The following is a 19,655-nucleotide window of genomic DNA, read 5'->3' on the forward strand; positions in this document are numbered from 1 at the left end:
TTTTCCCATTCGGGATTCAAACTCGTGTTTTGATAAATCTGCCCCTAAGACTAGACACATTTTCATTATTTTCTTCCTTTGAGGGAATCCAGCCTAAAGCCAAATAAATGTTAGATTCTCTAACCTTTATGCTCATGGAAGCCCAGCATCTTGGGTGAAGAGTACATTTTCTGCCCCAAAACCATTGTATCTCACATAAGACCTTTGTCGCCCCTTGTCAGCATCGTGTTCAACAGGGCTCACTGTAGTTCTGGGTTTAGGCCATTCCTTCCAAACTCCATTAGTTTGTATTAGTGATGGGCGAAATGTTTCGCCAGGCATGAATTTGCGGTGAATTTCCGCGTTTCGCCATTTCCAAATGAGAAAATCTGGACAGGATTGTAAGTAAATGACGCGGTGATCAGTCGTTCACATTGTTATGGCCCTGCCCCTAAATCACTGGCCCACCCACAAAACGCCACACACTCCGCCGGTGACATCATCATCTCTACCCTCAACATCACCTACCACGTCCCCCACCTGCACTTAAGCAATTTGAAAGCTGGCAACCCTTTGGTTTATGCTATAGTGTATCAGTGTTTAATTGCTGGGATGTCACAAGGGTGTCTTGAAGGAGTTTACCAATTTTCGGGCACACCTCAGGCTGAGCTACACTGCCATGCCCTGTATTGCCTGTGGATTAGGCTGATGCCACACGAGGCGTAGGGCTGATATTTTTGGCAAGCGGAAAAACGCTTGGCGAAAATTCAGCCCTACGCCTGCTACTTGTGCCTGCACCCGAATGAATGAGATACGCTCGGGTGCAGGCACATGTAGGCGATATACGCATGAAAACGCGAGACTTTGCATTCTCTCGCGTGTTCATGCGTATATCGTCTACATGTGCCTGCACCCGAGCGTATTCCATTCATTCGGGTGCAGGCACAAGTAGCAGGCGTAGGGCTGAATTTTCGCCAAGCGTTTTTCTGCTTGCCGAAAATATCAGCCCTACGTGGGGTTTTTACGCTGCATTTTTTCTCAGCCTCAAAACGCCGCACAAGTCACACAGCCCCTGACTATGGCGTTTTTCAGCCTAGTACTGGTGACGTAGCAAATCCCGTTTCCATGGTGCTAATAGTCCGAAATAGTAAAAAACGCAGCGTATTTCCGTTAGGTCTGGCAGCTGCCTTTGTGTATACATAGGAATAGCTTGCTGTGCAAATACTGGCGTATTTCGGCCAACGCTTGAAAAATCCGTGCTAAGGCGTTTTCTAGCGTATTTCCGCATTGTGTGGTTTGTTTCGAGTCTTTTCAAGTTATTTCTATGGATGATGATATCATGCGTTTTTCAGCCGCTGAGAAAATTAGAAAATACGCAGCGTAAAAACGCCTCGTGTGGCATCAGCACATTTTTGAGCAGTTAATAAGAAATCTCCATTTTATAACCAATATACCAAGTTTTTCACCAAATCTTGAAGACACTGTTGAGAAGTCCCATGACAACATGAGATCTGGGTTAAGGACACAAGCTCATGATAAAGCTGCCCAATGTATTTAACCCCTTTGACCCTTGTAGGTCTTCACAATCTTGCCATGAACAATAACAATAACAGTATTTATGTATTTATACTCCCTCCTGGGAGATTAGAATGCTCAAGTCGCCAGCCAGCGGGCTCAGAAAGGGAAAATATCTGCCGCCTGTCATTCACTTCTTTCCTTCAGTTTCCTATCAATGGTTAAAATAATGGACGCTTCTGGTTTCTTAATAAGCATTCAGAAAGGAAGGGAAAATAAATGGCCTGTACATGCAGGAGAAATTGCATTTTGTTGAGCAGATGCTCTCTTTGGAAGGCTGGACAAATATGTCACATTAGTGATAATGACCGCGGCACCTTAATCACTCAGGAAATCATTTATTTTGAGGCACGGCTATCATAATCATCACAGTAAAACCAATACAGGCTCCCTTTGCTAGCCTGATGCTTCATCTTCATGAACAACCGTTTAGCGGTGGTGCTGGGCCTGGTTTATAATGTGTGTATGAAATTGGTTTAATCCCGTACAAAGGTTTGTGTAAGAATTACTGCTAAAAGCTTAACTGCCCCCAAACCAACGGCAACTTTTAATCAAATCCTTTGAGCAAAGGAAATGTTTAATCAAGTCCAGCAAAATTACTTGTACTAATGGAGCAGAAAGTCTTAAGGAGAGGGGGTGGGGGGGTAACACAGCAACAAAAGCAGATTTGACCCTCTCCTCTCACCAATTAGCAGTTACTATTTACTGACCTGCCATGGTTAGACCAGAGGTCGGCAAATCGTAGGGATATTCCTCTACAACAGGGTCAAACTCAGGGGTGCAGGGCCCACTGCGGCTGCCACCCCGAGGGGCACGCTTCCCAAAGGCCGGACTGGGGGGTGCAGGGCCCTGCAGGTTCCATCACCAGCCGCATCCCCTGCATCCCCTAGGTGCCCCCGCTGCACCCTCTAACCCCCCCCACAGGGGCCCCCGCTGAGCCTCCCTAAGCCCCCGCAGGGGCGGGTCTGGGCCGTGGTCCACCGGGTTTTTTCCAGGTGTCCCAATGGCCCAGTCTGACCCTGACGCTCACCCCCAGCCCCCCAGATGCCCTGCCTCCTGCCAACCCCCCCCCCCAAGGCAGTTAATTGTTGGGAGGTATGTATCAGTAATTAATGTAAGTGCATGAGGATGTACCATTATTAAATGCAGGTGTATCAGTACTAAATGTGTATAAGGGTCTATCACTAAGTTAAGAAGCCATGATGGTTAGGATGAGAAGGGCAATAAGGGGTAAAGTGCCCTGCACAATGCAAGGGGATGAATTTGCCAACACACTGAATTTATTTACACAATGGGACTTTTAAAGACCTGCTTGAAGGTGTCAACACTTTTGTTGGTTCAAAAGAACTGCTTTTGCAGAATAAGGCACAATATTTTTGTATTTGTTTGCTTTATGTTCGCAAAATGTGTTACCACCATGTATTACACTCCCCAAAAGTCTATCATTTCTAGAGTAAATGTCAGAATCAGCTGCTGGAGCACAAGGTGCAGTTTGCCTGGCTGCCAGTAGATGTCACTGCTGGTAAAGTACTCACAGGTAAGTATCTTGTGAATAAAATGTATCCAGTAAGGAATAAAAAATAAGTATTTGGAAGTTCTGTACTGCTCCAGTCTTGCAGGAATGTTACCATTAGTTATTTCTATAGGACTGTGCAGGATATGTAACTATGTGATGCATACAGTGGCATGAATATGGGGCAGGTAAACACACCTGGGCCTTGGGACGTAGGGTGACAATTGGGATACAAATGTTAATCTGTTTTATTTTATATTCTTATGGAATATGGTTTCTCTGCTGCTTCCCACTACCACCAGCATCCCTAGGCCACTGAATTCAAAAACCACCAGCTCACACACTTGCAAACCTATCTACTTGTTGTTCCAGGAAAGCACATAGACATATTATTCTGCCCAAGAAAGCAGAATAACATGTTTCCCCTATTGGGTATCCTCATTTCCACCTTACTGCCTGCATTTTTTGCACAATTTTTTTTATCACCCGCGTCTATTTTTTTGTTGCCTGCACTTTTTTGACGCGACCATGACTTTTTTTTACACAACCACACCCGATTTGACGCGTGACAAAAAAGTTCCATGCAACGAATTCTTCCGCAGCAAATTTTCATAGAAGTTTCGCAAAACAATTCACAAATGGCGAAATACAGAAATTCGCTGCGAATCCATGCATGGTGAAAAAATTCGCTCATCACTATCCCCCACTCCATGGTACCCCCCTATGATCTGTAGAATAAAGCAATGATGAAAAAGAGTTTTACTTGCCCCAGTAGTTCCCATTTTTTCTGCTGATTCCCTGCACATACTCTGTGCTACTGTCACTTACCTGCGCTTAGGGGCCCACTCACTATATACTGTATATATACACTATAAATGTCACAGTATAACCTGAGCTTAGGGGCCCACTCACTATATACTGTATATACACACTATAAATGTCACAGTATAACCTGAGCTTAGGGACCCACTCACTATATACTGTATATATACACTATAAATGTCACAGTATAACCTGAGCTTAGGTACCCACTCACTATATACTGTATATATACACTATAAATGTCACAGTATAACCTGAGCTTAGGTACCCACTCACTATATACTGTATATATACACTATAAATGTCACAGTATAACCTGAGCTTAGGGACCCACTCACTATATACTGTATATATACACTATAAATGTCACAGTATAACCTGAGCTTAGGGACCCACTCACTATATACTGTATATATACACTATAAATGTCACAGTATAACCTGAGCTTAGGTACCCACTCACTATATACTGTATATATACACTATAAATGTCACAGTATAACCTGAGCTTAGGGGCCCACTCACTATATACTGTATATATACACTATAAATGTCACAGTATAACCTGAGCTTAGGGGCCCACTCACTATATACTGTATATATACACTATAAATGTCACAGCATAACCTGAGCTTAGGGGCCCACTCACTATATACTGTATATATACACTATAAATGTCACAGTATAACCTGAGCTTAGGGGCCCACTCACTATATACTGTATATATACACTATAAATGTCACAGTATAACCTGAGCTTAGGGGCCCACTCACTATATACTGTATATATACACTATAAATGTCACAGTATAACCTGAGCTTAGGGGCCCACTCACACTATACTGTATATATACAATATAAATGTCACAGTATAACCTGAGCTTAGGGGCCCACTCACTATATACTGTATATATACACTATAAATGTCACAGTATAACCTGAGCTTAGGTACCCACTCACTATATACTGTATATATACACTATAAATGTCACAGTATAACCTGAGCTTAGGGGCCCACTCACTATATACTGTATATATACACTATAAATGTCACAGTATAACCTGAGCTTAGGGACCCACTCACTATATACTGTATATATACACTATAAATGTCACAGTATAACCTGAGCTTAGGGACCCACTCACTATATACTGTATACATACAATATAAATGTCACAGTATAACCTGAGCTTAGGGGCCCACTCACTATATACTGTATATATACAATATAAATGTCACAGTATAACCTGAGCTTAGGGACCCACTCACTATATACTGTATATATACAATATAAATGTCACAGTATAACCTGAGCTTAGGGACCCACTCACTATATACTGTATATATACACTATAAATGTCACAGTATAACCTGAGCTTAGGGACCCACTCACTATATACTGTATACATACAATATAAATGTCACAGTATAACCTGAGCTTAGGGGCCCACTCACTATATACTGTATATATACACTATAAATGTCACAGTATAACCTGAGCTTAGGGACCCACTCACTATATACTGTATATATACACTATAAATGTCACAGTATAACCTGAGCTTAGGGGCCCACTCACTATATACTGTACATATATACAACATAAATGTCACAGTATAACCTGAGCTTAGGGACCCACTCACTATATACTGTATATATACAATATAAATGTCACAGTATAACCTGAGCTTAGGGACCCACTCACTATATACTGTATATATACAATATAAATGTCACAGTATAACCTGAGCTTAGGGACCCACTCACTATATACTGTATATATACACTATAAATGTCACAGTATAACCTGAGCTTAGGGACCCACTCACTATACACTGTATATATACACTATAAATGTCACAGTATAACCTGAGCTTAGGGGCCCACTCACTATATACTGTATATATACACTATAAATGTCACAGTATAACCTGAGCTTAGGGACCCACTCACTATATACTGTATATATACACTATAAATGTCACAGTATAACCTGAGCTTAGGGGCCCACTCACTATATACTGTATATATACACTATAAATGTCACAGTATAACCTGAGCTTAGGGACCCACTCACTATATACTGTATATATACAATATAAATGTCACAATATAAGGCTAATTAGTAATTAATTCAGATTCTCCTTACATGGCAGCTCAGTAACCAGTGCAATTTGCACCAGAATATAGTAACAAGCCCTGTAGCATCAGTCATTTTTTGCTTGATAATTTGCCACGACCCCTAAGCTCAACTTCTCAACAGCTGCTCCGAGCTCACTGAGCATGTGCAGTGCCACTGAAACAAAATCCAAGATGGAGAGCTCCAGTGACAACTGTGAAGGCATGGATCATTACTGTTATAGCGATGCTGAACCTCTGAGCTGGTACCATAAGTTCAATATGAATAATATGCCATTTGTAGGGTTTAGTTTTCCTTTAAATAGAACACCATAGTTCCTGGATGTGAGCAAACCAACAGAATAAATGTTATCAGTAAAGGCATTCCCCTGTACGTAGGAAGGTGCCCTTAGCGTCTAATAAATGTAAATTTTCTCCTCCATAGAAACCTGCTTATCCCTTTTCTTCCCGAGCTCATAATAAAAATGAAAAAAAAAAAAAGGATAAAATCCATTTGGCTTCCCAGTGTCTTGCATGGGGCCATCAATATGAATTCCAAAAATATCAAAGCTTGATAAGAGCAGTGGTTATGCCCTGGGGCTGTTTTATTAGAATGTAACCACTTGGGTCTCATTTCTCTCGCAGAATATGGGATTCCTTGAAGAAGACAAAGCTTAACAACATCCAGGGTAATTTATCTCGTGTGTCCTCGGAGCAATATGTCATTACATCTAGTTATACATTATCTTACACACAGCCCATCTTTTCCCAGTAATCATGCAGTCAGCTATCTTTTGCCCTTGGAAAAAAAGAAGAAAAAGCCATTAGCCGACTTGGATTTGTCTCCGTGTAGCAGTTGCGCTTCCCTTAAAACCTTCTTTCTGATACAACATTGATGACTAGTCATATCTAGAAATTAAAGATAAGCAGAACGAATTTATAATGTTTCGACTTAAATGAGTGCAAGTGAAGATCCTTTATTTTGAGTCATTCCATTTTTATTTAATTTAATTTTTGCAATTTTGCAATTTATATTTTCTTGTAGATTTCAGGATATTAGCATTTCTTATACTGTTAATATCACAATATGTAACTGGAGTGCCCCCTGCTGTTGGAATAGGGTAACAGCTTGTCACTTATTTCCCCAAAGCAGGAGGCATCTCTTGATGCTTATCTGATCACTCCTGTCATATTAAGTGATAGAACTGAAGTTCCTGACACTCCCTGCTTCAGATTAACAAGCCTTTGCCCGGCCGCCTCCCATGATAAACATTAGGGGAAGCTCAGGTTACATTTCTTGAACTGCTGATTAAGCACTATGAGCAACTTTTACATTAAAGGAGAAGGAAAGGCTAATAAAGAGTTAATCCCAAGCTGCAGGCATACCTTCAGTTGTCTCAATAGTGCCCTTAAGTCTCCCCATATTTCTCCCGTTCAGATGATCAGAAGCCTCATAGGGAAAAAAAATGCTGAGCTGTGAAAAGAAACTTCCCATAATGCCTCACTCCTGCACCGAGACCCAGACCAGTGTACATGCTCAGTTAGTTAGACTATGAGTCAGCTTCCTGCTGATTGGCTCAGATACACATTCCTAAGAGGGGAGGGAGTTCTTAGCATTCTTGAGGGAGGGGGGAGCAGGAGAGGGGAGAGAGCAGAGAGCTGCGTGTCTCAGGAAACCAGACACAACTAATCTTTTGACAGAGAACTCAGTGCAGCATTACTGTGAGTGCTTATGGCTGTATTTACATAGACCTTTCTGATAAAGCTTACTTAGTTTTTACCTTTCCCTCTCCTTTAAATTGCAATTTTGGCTAAATGCCCCCTTGTCTAGGCAACATACCTATAGTTTACCTCCAAACTGACCTTTAGAAAGTTTTAGCTTTTGTCAAAATACTAGGGATGCACCAAATCCATCATTTTTTGGATTCAGCCAAATGCAAAACCCTCCATAGAAGAATGGGCCAATTAAAAACCAAATCTGAACTCTAATTAGTAATGCATATTTATTGAATTACTGAGGACATTAACTCTCAACCTGACCCACTAGAACATATTCCTATCACATACACAGTAGGGCTAGTTCCATCAGAAGCCAAATAACCTGTCAACATTTTTGTTAGGTTATAGGAGGAAGCCAGAGTATATCCGTACATATTGAGAGAACTTACATTGCACAGATAATGCCCTGTTTAGAACAAAGGGAGGCAGGGGCAGATGGCCGCGACCCTTTAATACAGTTCCTCATGTTGTGGTGACCCCCAACCATAAAATTATCCCAAAGACCATCGGAAATATGTGTTTTCCGATGGTCTTAGGCGACCCCTGTGAAAGGGCTGTTCGACCTCCAAAGGGATCCCGACCTACAGGTTGAGAACTTGGAAGTTCTTAATTGGGCAGGGGTGTCAGGTTTCTGCAGTCTTTAAAAAGGCAAGTCACCGTGCACTTTGTTTCTTCTGACCACACTTGCTGGAAGTGGTGGTTGGAGATGAAAAGCCAAAGGCGGAGGTAGACCTTACTGGGTGTAGTTAGTGTAATAAAAGCTTCTGTAAGAGCTTATTCTAGGAGTGAGAATTAGGTTAAGGGTAGTTAGTAAAACAGCCAGAGGCTCCAACAAGGAGTCCAAAAGATTTAATACCCTACTGAGCCACCCACCAGTATAGGAACGGTAGCAGTTAGGAACAGGAAACAAGCGATTCCTGGGGTAAGGCATCAACCACTGTGAGCATCCTTCTAGGGCAGGGCATTAGTTCACTAATAAGTGGCTACTATGTCAGACTGTTTAAGATCTCTAAGCTGTTAGCAGTCAGTAGCCAATCAGTGACTCGAGGGTGGGGGATTATGGGACATAACTGTTCAGTTAGTTTGGTGAGTGTTTACAAACTAACTGAGCAGTTATGTCTTATGTGGTCCCCCCTAAAGTCACTGATATACTAAGAGGTTAGACAGATGAAAGGAGGAAGTAGTGTTCTGGCTATTATGTTAGACATCTGTCCACTTCAGCCTATAGAGATGAGATATTGTTTAACTAACTATATTTTTATATAAAATTTATTTTGACTCATTTTTACAATGAACTGTTCCTTTAGGGCAGGCTACCCCTTTAAGAGTGAAAGAAGCAATTACTTTAAATGTATAAAAATCAGGTTTTGCTGTGGAATTTTAAAAAAAACTTTACAATTATAAGCCATCAACATGCCTTTAGTGGTATTTAGATACAGAGTCCTTTGCCAGGAAAAGAGACATTTAGTAGAAGGTCAGTGTTAATGAACAAGTGCAGGTGAAGGTCATGCTTGATAAACAAGAGCAGATGAAGGTCACTGTTGATGAACACGAGTAGCGATGATAAGGAGTGTTGGGTGCACTTACTGATCAATCGCATGGCGCACAGGCTCTGAGCTCAAATCATTGTGTTTCCACTCCACTTCCTTATAAGAGACAGGATAAGTGGAACAAGGACGGAATGCAAACGGATAAAAGACCAGAACAGAACGTACAATATATGATGGGTTTTATACACGGAAAGAGAAACAACTGGTGCTTTAAAGGGGACACACAGAGTCAAGAAATGTTTTTTTTTTTTTTTGTTTCTCATTTTATTATACACCTCTGTTCCATTTTAAAGCTGTGCAGGAGAGCCGGTGGCACTAAGGACTTTGTACTGTAGGATGCCAACAAATACCCATATAGCGGGTGGGCATCAGGCAGATGGAACCACCAAAAAGAGACCTCTCTGATGCAGTCTTGATGAAGCCAGGATTTCAAAAAGTGAATTTTTATGGTGGGACTGCCATTTACAGTAGTCAATTCACAAAATCAAAGGCAAACTTTAAAGGAGAAGGGAAGGTGAAAACTAAGTAAGCTTCTGATCATCTGAACAGGAAAAATATGGGGAGACTTAAGGGCACTATTGAGAGAACTGAAGCTATGCCTGCAGCTTGGGATTGGCTCTTTATTAGCCTTTCCTTCTCCTTTAAAGATTTATAGGAACATTAGTAATAAAGTATTATTAAAGTATACCTCTCTTGTACCTTCACTTAGATCTTTGGTTTGAGAAGATCTTCGACTCTTGTTAAGGTATGGGTGGCCCTCTAAAGCCTACTTTTAGATAAGGGTAAAAATTCCGTTGCTGAAAATAATGACAAGCCTAAAAAAGCAAAGCTTGGCCGGTCACCTCAAGGTCTTAAGAGACTTGAAAGGCAAAATGCTTTGTTTACCCCAGTTTAATGGCAGAAGGGTTATTTAAAATGGACAATTCACTAAGAACCAAGGTGGAAACTCAAATCCATGTTGGCAAAGTTTGAGGTTAGATAGATAGCCATATGGTGCTTGGCAATTACATGACTGAGCCGACGCAGCTCCATGATGTCCATGGCTACACACTGAGAACTGGAACATGCCCAATACACTCCAGGACTCACAGGAGGATTCTGGACATGATGTCAATGCACTATGGCACAATATTCAGTGCATTGAAAATATCAGTCCCACTGATGCCAATGCAATCTTGTAGGCCACCCTCCTGGCAGATCTTCTTCCATGTCAAGGTCCTCCTGAAACCATAGTATGCCTTATTCTTTTATTGACCCATGCCTGTAAGCTACCTGCTTTGAACTGTGCCTCGACTTTTTACCTTGCTCCAGCCTCCATGTACATTTGATGTACTTGTTTGGCTGCTTTGAGACCCAACATGAAGCCTGAGCCCCTCTTTGTTGATAACGGGGCTACAGATATATGAAAACATTGCTGTATCAGCTATGCTGCTACATTTTAAAGAAAAAAGACAGCAAATAAGTGTTTACCCCAGACCCCTTTTGGCATTCAAGCTTGATTTCCAGCAGTCCCTATTGGACAATCAGTATGCATGTTCCCCAAATCTCACACAAACTGGCATTCATGCCTGCCTCCCCCCCCCAGCGCTGCTCTGTGCCCCATAGGGGAACCAGTTAAAATGTTATTTTTTCTAATTTGTATTTATTAATTGGTGCCCATCAGTTATCTAGTAAAATGCAGTTTCCATTCAAATGAATAAGGTCTTCTATAAAGCTTGGGTATCAGAGCTACAATTCTAGAAGACACAGTACGGTAATATCAAAATGCGCCAGTTATATGCCAACCATTTATATAAATATTGTTATCCACTGTGCATATATAATAGTCACAACCACAAGTTTCGATGCCTGTAGCATTCACTTATACTGAGCATTCTGATAAAAGGCATAGATAAAAGTCAGAAGAAAGATGCTCGTGCAGCACGTCTGCTCTCCCTTGTTCAATATCACTTTGTAGATTTTGATGAACTTTCTCTTCGTGGAATTAATTATGCCGAGCACTTCACCATCTGCTGGCAAGCCTCCATCTACCTTTTGTTCTTTGATTATTCCCAGATTGTTGCAAGTTTGATGTTGTTGTTTTTTTTCCCCTAGAAAGGCTGCACTTGTCAAAACACTTGCTTTTTAGTTGCCGAGATATCAGCCGAACTTCAGCAGGAAACGTGTTGAGGGTTATGAATTTAGTACAGTTGTGTAAGACATGGATAGAATGGATTGTGTTACTGGTTTTATGAAATTAGATCTGTTCCAAAACCGCTATTCTCAGCTTTTTATCAGCCCTCACCCAATATACCTGATTTCTTGTAGGTTGTGTGGGCAAAATTGCTTCTAGTGCACACACAAGAAATTGCTAAGCACTGTATTACGTGTGTGCTCCACTATATGCAATGTGCGTTGTTGTAATTACTTGTGTTAGTTTGCATGATTGCACCCACAACATTCAAACATACCAATATTGAGATTGGATCTACTGGTAACATTACTGTTCTATAGTTTTATATTAAAGCGGTAATCAAACATTATTAGCTGGAATTCATTTTATACTACAAACAAAAAAATGAAAACAGTGTTTGATGCCCTTTCTGCCAGTCAAAAGATAATGCTTCATTCAAAACCCATTATATATATTTATTACATATGATGATCAGAAGATGCTGTTCTATACCAAAGAGACCCGATAAGTTTAAAACCCAGTGGCTGAGCTTTGGCCTGTAGGGTATTTAATGGAAATTATTCGAGCAATAATGAGTTTACATTTCCAGCTTTGGTCTTCTCCCATGAAATACCTTTATTCTTTACTATCCTTGCTATTACTCATGAAAAAAAGGTAGCACAGTTCAGAAGGTAGTACAGTTCGGGAATCAGTACTATTCCAGAAGTAGCACAGTTCAGGAGGTAGCACAGCTCAGGAAGCAGAGAAGTTCAGGAGGTAGCACAGTTCATGAAGAAGCACAGTTGAGGAAGTAGCACATTTCAGGAGGTAGCACAGTTCATGAAGAAGCACAGTTGAGGAAGTAGCACATTTCAGGAGGTAGCACAGTTCAGAAAATAGCACAGTTCAGGAGGGAAAACAGTTCAGAAGGTAGCGCAGTTCGGCAGGTAGCACAATTCAAAAGATAGCATAGTTCAGGAAAAAGCACAGTTTAGGAGGTAGCACAGTTCAGAAGATAGCATAGTTCAGAAGGTAGCACAATTCAAAAGATAGCATAGTTCAGAAAGAAGCACAGTTTAGGAGGTATCACAGTTGAGAAGGTAGCACAGTTGAGAAGGTAGCACATTTCTGAAGGAAGCACAGTTCTGGAGGTAAAACAGTTCAGGAGGTAGCACAGTGCAGATGGTAGCACAGTTCGGAACTGGGCCGCCAGGACACCGGAAAAAATCCTGGTGTGCCCCAGGTGGTGTGCAGCTCCTGAGTAACCCCACTGTGTAATTAAATTTGTTGATTTTTACTTTTTTATTTCTACAAAACTGAAAAGTTACTGCCACGTAAAGAGTAGTTCTTGAACATATCGCCAATATATAAATATATAGGCAGCTGTGTGGGTGCCCCCAGACACTTACGCAATGTTGCAGACCCCTGTGCGGGAAGCAGCTCCTATTGTGCAGCACGTGCCATGCAGGCACACCGCCGTAATAAATATGCACAAAATAAATACATGCAATGAAAAACGGAGACAATATATTTAATTAGATCTAAGCACTGATGCACTAAAGATATTCACACGCAGTCAGTACATGATAGATCCCCTCTCAGCCCTACTCCTTGCTCATTTAATGAGCTGCGGCACGAGCCATGCCAGCAACAGCCCTGAGCCAACGTCACACATGGGTGACAAATGAGAAGCTCTGTAGCTGTTCCTATCTGGGATGCCCTGAATCTAGTATTGTGTATATTGACCAAAAACCAAATCCTCCCAAAAATATTCTGCTAAAGATCACACTGATTCTGCCCCCTATTTGACATGTTCTATATTTTCACACAACTGTGTGAGCATATACATTTATTTGCAAAGGTATGAACAGGTATGGGATCCATTATCCGGAAACCCGTTATCCAGAAAGCTCTGAATTACGAAAAGCCTGTCTCCCATAGACTCCATTTTAATCAAATAATTCAGATTTTTAAAAATGTATTTCCTTTTTCTCTGTAATGATAAAACAGTACATTGTATTTGATCCCAACTAAGATATAATTACCCCTTATTGGGGGCAGAACAGCCCTATTGGGTTTATTTAATGGTTAAATGATTCCCTTTTCTCTGTAATAATAAAACAGTACCTGTACTTGATCCCAACTAAGATATAATTACCCCTTATTGGGGGCAGAACAATCCTATTGGGTTTATTTAATGGTTAAATGATTCCCTTTTCTCTGTAATAATAAAACAGTACCTGTACTTGATCCCAACTAAGATATAATTACCCCTTATTGGGGCAGAACAGACCTATTGAGTTTATTTAATGGTTAAATGATTCCCTTTTCTCTGTAATAATAAAACAGTACCTGTAATTGATCCCAACTAAGATATAATTGATCCTTATTGGAGGCAAAACAATCCTATTGGGTTTAATTAATGTTTTATTGATTTTTTTAATAGACTTAAGGTATGGAGATCCAAATAACAGAAAGACTCCAGAATACCCTTGGTCCCGAGCATTCTGGATAAGGGGTCCTATACCTGTACACACTAAAGGAAACAGTTACCTTTATGGGAGAGTTTCTGTAGTATTGCCTGGAGACGCTGGACAACGGCAGGTGAAACTTCATACTTAAATACGTCTATCACCGGTAACCGCTGGCATCTCCCAAACACTCCATCTGTGAACACAAAAGTACAAAATGCGTTGTAATCTGATTCTGAAAAAACATATTGCTTTTGAAATTTATGAGATTTATTGATGGAAAGTTTGCCCAAAACCTACAAACCCATAGCAACCAATCATCTTCAAGTTAGCTTTTAGTATTTTATAGAACAGCCTATAGCGATAGAGTTTTTGGGTAAAGCAAAACGAGACAGATTCGCTCATCACTAATAGCCTATTTTTAGCAACTTTTCAATTGGTCTCCATTTTTTATAGTCTCTTCAGACTCTTTTACATTTCAAATGGGGGTCACTGACCCCGGCAGCCAAATAACCATTGCTCTGTGAAACTACAATTTTGGTGTTATTGCTGTTATTACATTACGGGGCTGATTTACTAATCCACGAATCCGAATCCCGAATGGGAAAAAATCGGATTGGAAACAAACATTTTTTGCGATTTTTTCGCATTTTTGTGATTTTTTCATCACTGGCGCGACTTTTTCGTAGCCGTTACGACTTGCGCGAACTGTCATGACTTTTTCATAGCCATTATGACTTTTGTGAATTGTCGTGACTTTTTCATAGCCATTACGACTTTTGCGAATTGTCGCAACTTTTTCGTCAAAAGTCGCAAAATACCGATCATTACGGAAAAAACGCATTCTGGCGCTTTTCGGACGTTCGTGGATTAGTAAATGTGCCCCTACATGTATTACATTAAAGTTTTTTTCTGTTTGCTTAATAAATATCAAAAATTCTATTTTTCTTAATCATGATTAATTTTTTTTAATGCAAAAAAACTAAAGTCACAGAAAAAAAATCGAATGTTACATAGTTACATAGTTACATAGGGTTGAAAAAAGACCATTGTCCATCAAGTTCAACCCATCCAAGTAAACCCAGCACACAACCTATACTAACCAATCTATACACTCACATACATAAACTATATATACAACCAGTAATACTAACTGTAGATATTAGTATCACAATAGCCTTGGATATTCTGCTTGTTCAAAAACTCATCCAGGCCCCCCTTAAAGGCATTAACAGAATCTGCCATTACCCCATCACTAGGAAGGGCATTCCCCAACCTCACTGCCCTCACCGTGAAAAACCCCCTACGCTGCTTCAAATGGAAGCTCCGTTCCTCTAATCTAAAGGGGGGGCCTCTGGTGCGTTGATTGTTTTTATGGGAAAAAAGAACATCCCCCATCTGCCTATAATCCCCTCTAATGTACTTGTACAGAGTAATCATGTCCCCTCGCAAGCGCCTCTTTTCCAGAGAAAACAACCCCAACCTCGACAGTCTAACCTCATAGTTTAACCCTTCCATCCCCTTTACCAGTTTAGTTGCAGTCTCTGCACTCTCTCCAGCTCATTAATATCCTTCTTAAGGACTGGAGCCCAAAACTGCCCCCATACTCAAGGTGAGGCCTTACCAGGGACCTATAAAGAGGCAAAAATATGTTTTCATCCCTTGAGTCAATGCCCTTTTTTATACAAGACAGCACTTTATTTGCTGTAGTAGCCACAGAATGACACTGCCTGGAATTAGACATTTTGTGATCTACAAAAACCCCTAGATCCTTCTCCATTAAGGATCCCCCCAACACACTACCATTCAGTAGATAGTTAGCGTTTATATTATTCCTACCAAAGGGCATAACTTTGCACTTATCAACATTGAACCTCATTTTCCAGTTTGCTGCCCAGTTTTCCAATTTTGTCAAATCTCTCTGCAAAGCGGCAGCATCCTGCATGGAACTTATAGTTTTGCACAATTTAGTGTCATCAGCAAAAATAGAAACAGTACTCTCTATGCCCACCTCCAGGTCATTAATAAACAAGTTAAAAAGCAAAGGCCCAAGGACTGACCCCTGCGGTACTCCACTAACCACACTGGCCCAATTAGAAAATGTTCCATTTACCACCACTCTTTGTACTCTATCCTTCAGCCAGTTCTCTATCCAATGAATGTTGATGAATCTTAGGACAGACTGCAAGCTCTGTGGGGCATAAACCCTTTGCTCTGTTCCTTGTACGACTCTGATGGTTTCATTGTCCTATCATATTGCTGAATGTTACATAAATGAAATAAATGTGGGTGAATTTAGGGATTTATTATACAGGGGGTCCAGTAAGAACATGTGATTTAAGCACCCAGTTTACAATAACCGTAATAACGTTCTTCCATTCATCACCATCACAAAAACATGTATTTGTATTGTTGTCACAGAGACAGATTCTGCCCCAAGATTTTCCAAAAATGATTATGTGTTCTCAGCGGCCCTGTGGCTCCCAGGCACATAATTAAAGTGCAATCACGGTGAGACAGACACAGGCTAGAGCAATAGTTCATACAGTGGAGCTTGCGGCAGCCTCGGGGGAACGGTGTGCGACTACGGCTTCTGGCAAGAAGACTCACGCTTGCCTGGCAAGGGGCAACGCTTTCTAAACGCTGCACGAGTTACGTTAAAAGGGAAAGTGCAGCCAAATAAAATTGTTTTCTAGGAAATCTCTTTTTCATGGACGTACGGTGGGGAGGAAACTAAATACTTTTCTTCAACTTCATGAAAATAAAAAGAGCAGTCAAACAAAACCAGCAGGTCAGGGGATGCCCGCTTTGCTGAAATCATTTATCTTATAGGCTTTAGGCAAGGGGGACATGGGTTGATTTGTACTCCAGTGCCATCAGTTTACTTTATACACTAAGATGACTGCTTGGGAAGCCCAGTACAGGTATGGGATCCCTTATCCGGAAACCCGTTATCCAGAAAGTTCCGAATTACGGAATAGCCATCTCCCATAGACTCCATTATAAGCAAATAATTCTAATTTTTACAAACTATTTCCTTTTTCTCTGTAATAATAAAACAGTACCTTGTACTTGATCCCAACTAAGATATAATTACCCCTTATTGGGGCAGAACAGCCCTATTGGGTTTATTTAATGGTTAAATGATTCCCTTTTCTCTGTAATAATAAAACAGTACCTGTACTTGATCCCAACTAAGATATAATTACCCCTTATTGGGGGCAGAACAGCCCTATTGGGTTTATTTAATGGTTAAATGGTTCCCTTTTCTCTGTAATAATAAAACAGTACCTGTACTTGATCCCAACTAAGATATAATTACCCCTTATTGGGGGCAGAACAGCCCTATTGGGTTTATTTAATGGTTAAATGATTCCCTTTTCTCTGTAATAATAAAACAGTACCTGTACTTGATCCCAACTAAGATAAAATTAATCCTTATTGGAGGAAAAACAATCCTATTGGGTTTATTCAATATTTAAATGATTTTTAGCAGACAAAGTATGGAGATCCAAATTATGGAAAGATCCCATACCTGTACCATAATAATCCTTTGGAGGGCCGTATCCATCCCTGCCCTATAGCACCACTACATTGTTCTGTAGGCATTACAGGGTGTGATATTTTGTAGGAACCTGTAGACCTGTAGTTGATATTAGATGATGTGTGACCATCTACAGACACCTCTAGCTTCCAGTTCCCCAAAAGTTCAAAGCACCAAACACGTGTTCCATAGGGGACATTAGTTGAACAGATCCCCAGTACTCCTGGCCTCTACTATTTATGAAACCCAGTGCACAGCCTGAGGGAATGGCAGCCTCTAAAATTCAATATATTGAAGAAAAAAAGAGCCGGCACAGCAGGTCTTCATGCAGCGGGATTAACCCTGTGTGTTTATTTAAAAAACGTGACATTTTCGGGACATGCTGATGAAGGGGCGTGCCCCCTAAACCTCCCAATGCATGAAGACCTGCTGTTTTCTTTCCTTCAACACAGAGGAGACATGCCATAAATAGGTCAACACTGGCTGCCTATATGGCCACTCCTGACCAAACTAGAAGCCTACAAGATCATAGGGGCTTGGTCAGCTATCAATTGGGAAGTTTGTCACTAGTGATGAGTGAATCTGTTTCACGAAACACATTTGGCCTTTTTATGATGCGCCCGTGACTAATTTGACGTGCAAAAAAAAAATTGCGAGCGAATTTTCACAGCAGTTTCGCGAAACAATTCGCCAATGGCGAAATGCGGAAAATCCATGCCTGACGAAAAAATTCGCTCATCCCTATTTGTCAGACAAGAACCACACTTAGACATTGATATGGTCCCCTACTGTCTACACATGGCCCTTATGTGGGCTGATCGTTTGTCTTACAGTTGACCAAATCAGGATCTGCAACCTTTCCAGTCGAGTAGATCTTCCTTCTTAACGCCACTTCGACACTATAAATCATTTCTAAATAGTAGAAAACTGGCGCTAAACCTGATTACCACAATAATAATGACTCCCATTGTTGTGTTTCTTTATGTTTATAACTTTTCTGAAGGTTCCCTAATCCCTACCGTACCCATTCCATGAGATAAGAAATGTGATATTTGAGGATAATAATAATGACATTATTAAAAAATTAAATCACCCTATCAAACAAAGTTCAAAGGTGATTAAAAATGATGCAGATCTGACAACTTAATGTATTTGCCATGGGAAATGAATGGTGTAATGGTCGTACGGCTTTGCTGTTTCCTAATGAAGGCAATGAAGAGAGAGCAAAGGACAATGAGATTATAATGAAGTTTAATTTATTTAGTTCTGTTCCATTTGACTGAAATGATGAGGCTTTTCATCGCCATTTTTTCCAAATTGCACCTTATAATTAACTTAACTCTTAATTAGTCTTTGTTTGGAGAATTCTTCATCAAGTTGCATTCCTGTGGGTGTGGGACATAATTCAAGCATTTTAATTACCTTTCAATTTTGTACAAAGGACTAAATTACTGTTTAAATATTTGATGGAAAAATCTGACCATCTGCGGAGATATACAAGATATACAATTGCTTGAATTATTTAAGGAGGGGCAGCCAAAAAAGCAGTCAGTTGGCCTGGGTGTATGTAAGAGTATACAGCAATATAGCACTGTATTCCTCAGGTCATGAAAATGGATTATTTATTATAATTGATTAAACCCAAACATTCCAGCCACCATCATGACCTTCCTCAGGGAGAACAAACAAGACCAATGCACAGTGATCCCCTGTTTTACCCACCACTGTGAAATTGGCACCAAACATGCATTAAAGTAGTCATAGAAACCAGGGTAAACCTTCTTTTTGTGGTCATGGTATATCCAGTATAAGTAAATCTAGAGCAGCTGGATTTGCTGAGTGATCATTGAAGATGTTTCATTACTCATCCGAGCAGCTTCATCAGTTCAACTGACTGGTAGGGGAAGTCCTCAGCATATATACTCTTCCACTAATCCAATCAGAATGGTTCAATGTTAGTCTTCAGAAAGGTGATAACTGAACCTCACAGAGGTTATGGATGCTGTGGGGTTACTGTGATAGGATTAACAAAGTATCATGCAACTCTTTTGGTGTTGGGCCTTCGACACCACTTGTCTGTTACACACAATGCTGTTCTAACATCTGTACCCTAGTGGTTTTTAGAATACGTCCCACATCCATTCATGCAACTC

At 40.5% G+C, this 19,655-nt stretch overlaps 1 protein-coding gene across 1 annotated transcript in view; it reads right to left on the reverse strand.

Moving 5' to 3' along the window:
• The window catches only part of ptprn2 (protein tyrosine phosphatase receptor type N2), a 620,616-nt gene that overhangs the window by 446,522 nt on the left and 154,439 nt on the right, over positions 1–19,655 (reverse strand). Inside the window, exon 3 of the mRNA XM_002935174.5 lies at positions 14,041–14,154. Within this exon, the coding sequence (XP_002935220.2) occupies positions 14,041–14,154 (114 nt within the window). The remainder of the gene's footprint in view (positions 1–14,040; positions 14,155–19,655) is intronic.

This window comes from Xenopus tropicalis, chromosome 6, assembly GCF_000004195.4.
Source record: "Xenopus tropicalis strain Nigerian chromosome 6, UCB_Xtro_10.0, whole genome shotgun sequence".
NCBI classification, from domain to species: domain Eukaryota; kingdom Metazoa; phylum Chordata; class Amphibia; order Anura; family Pipidae; genus Xenopus; species Xenopus tropicalis.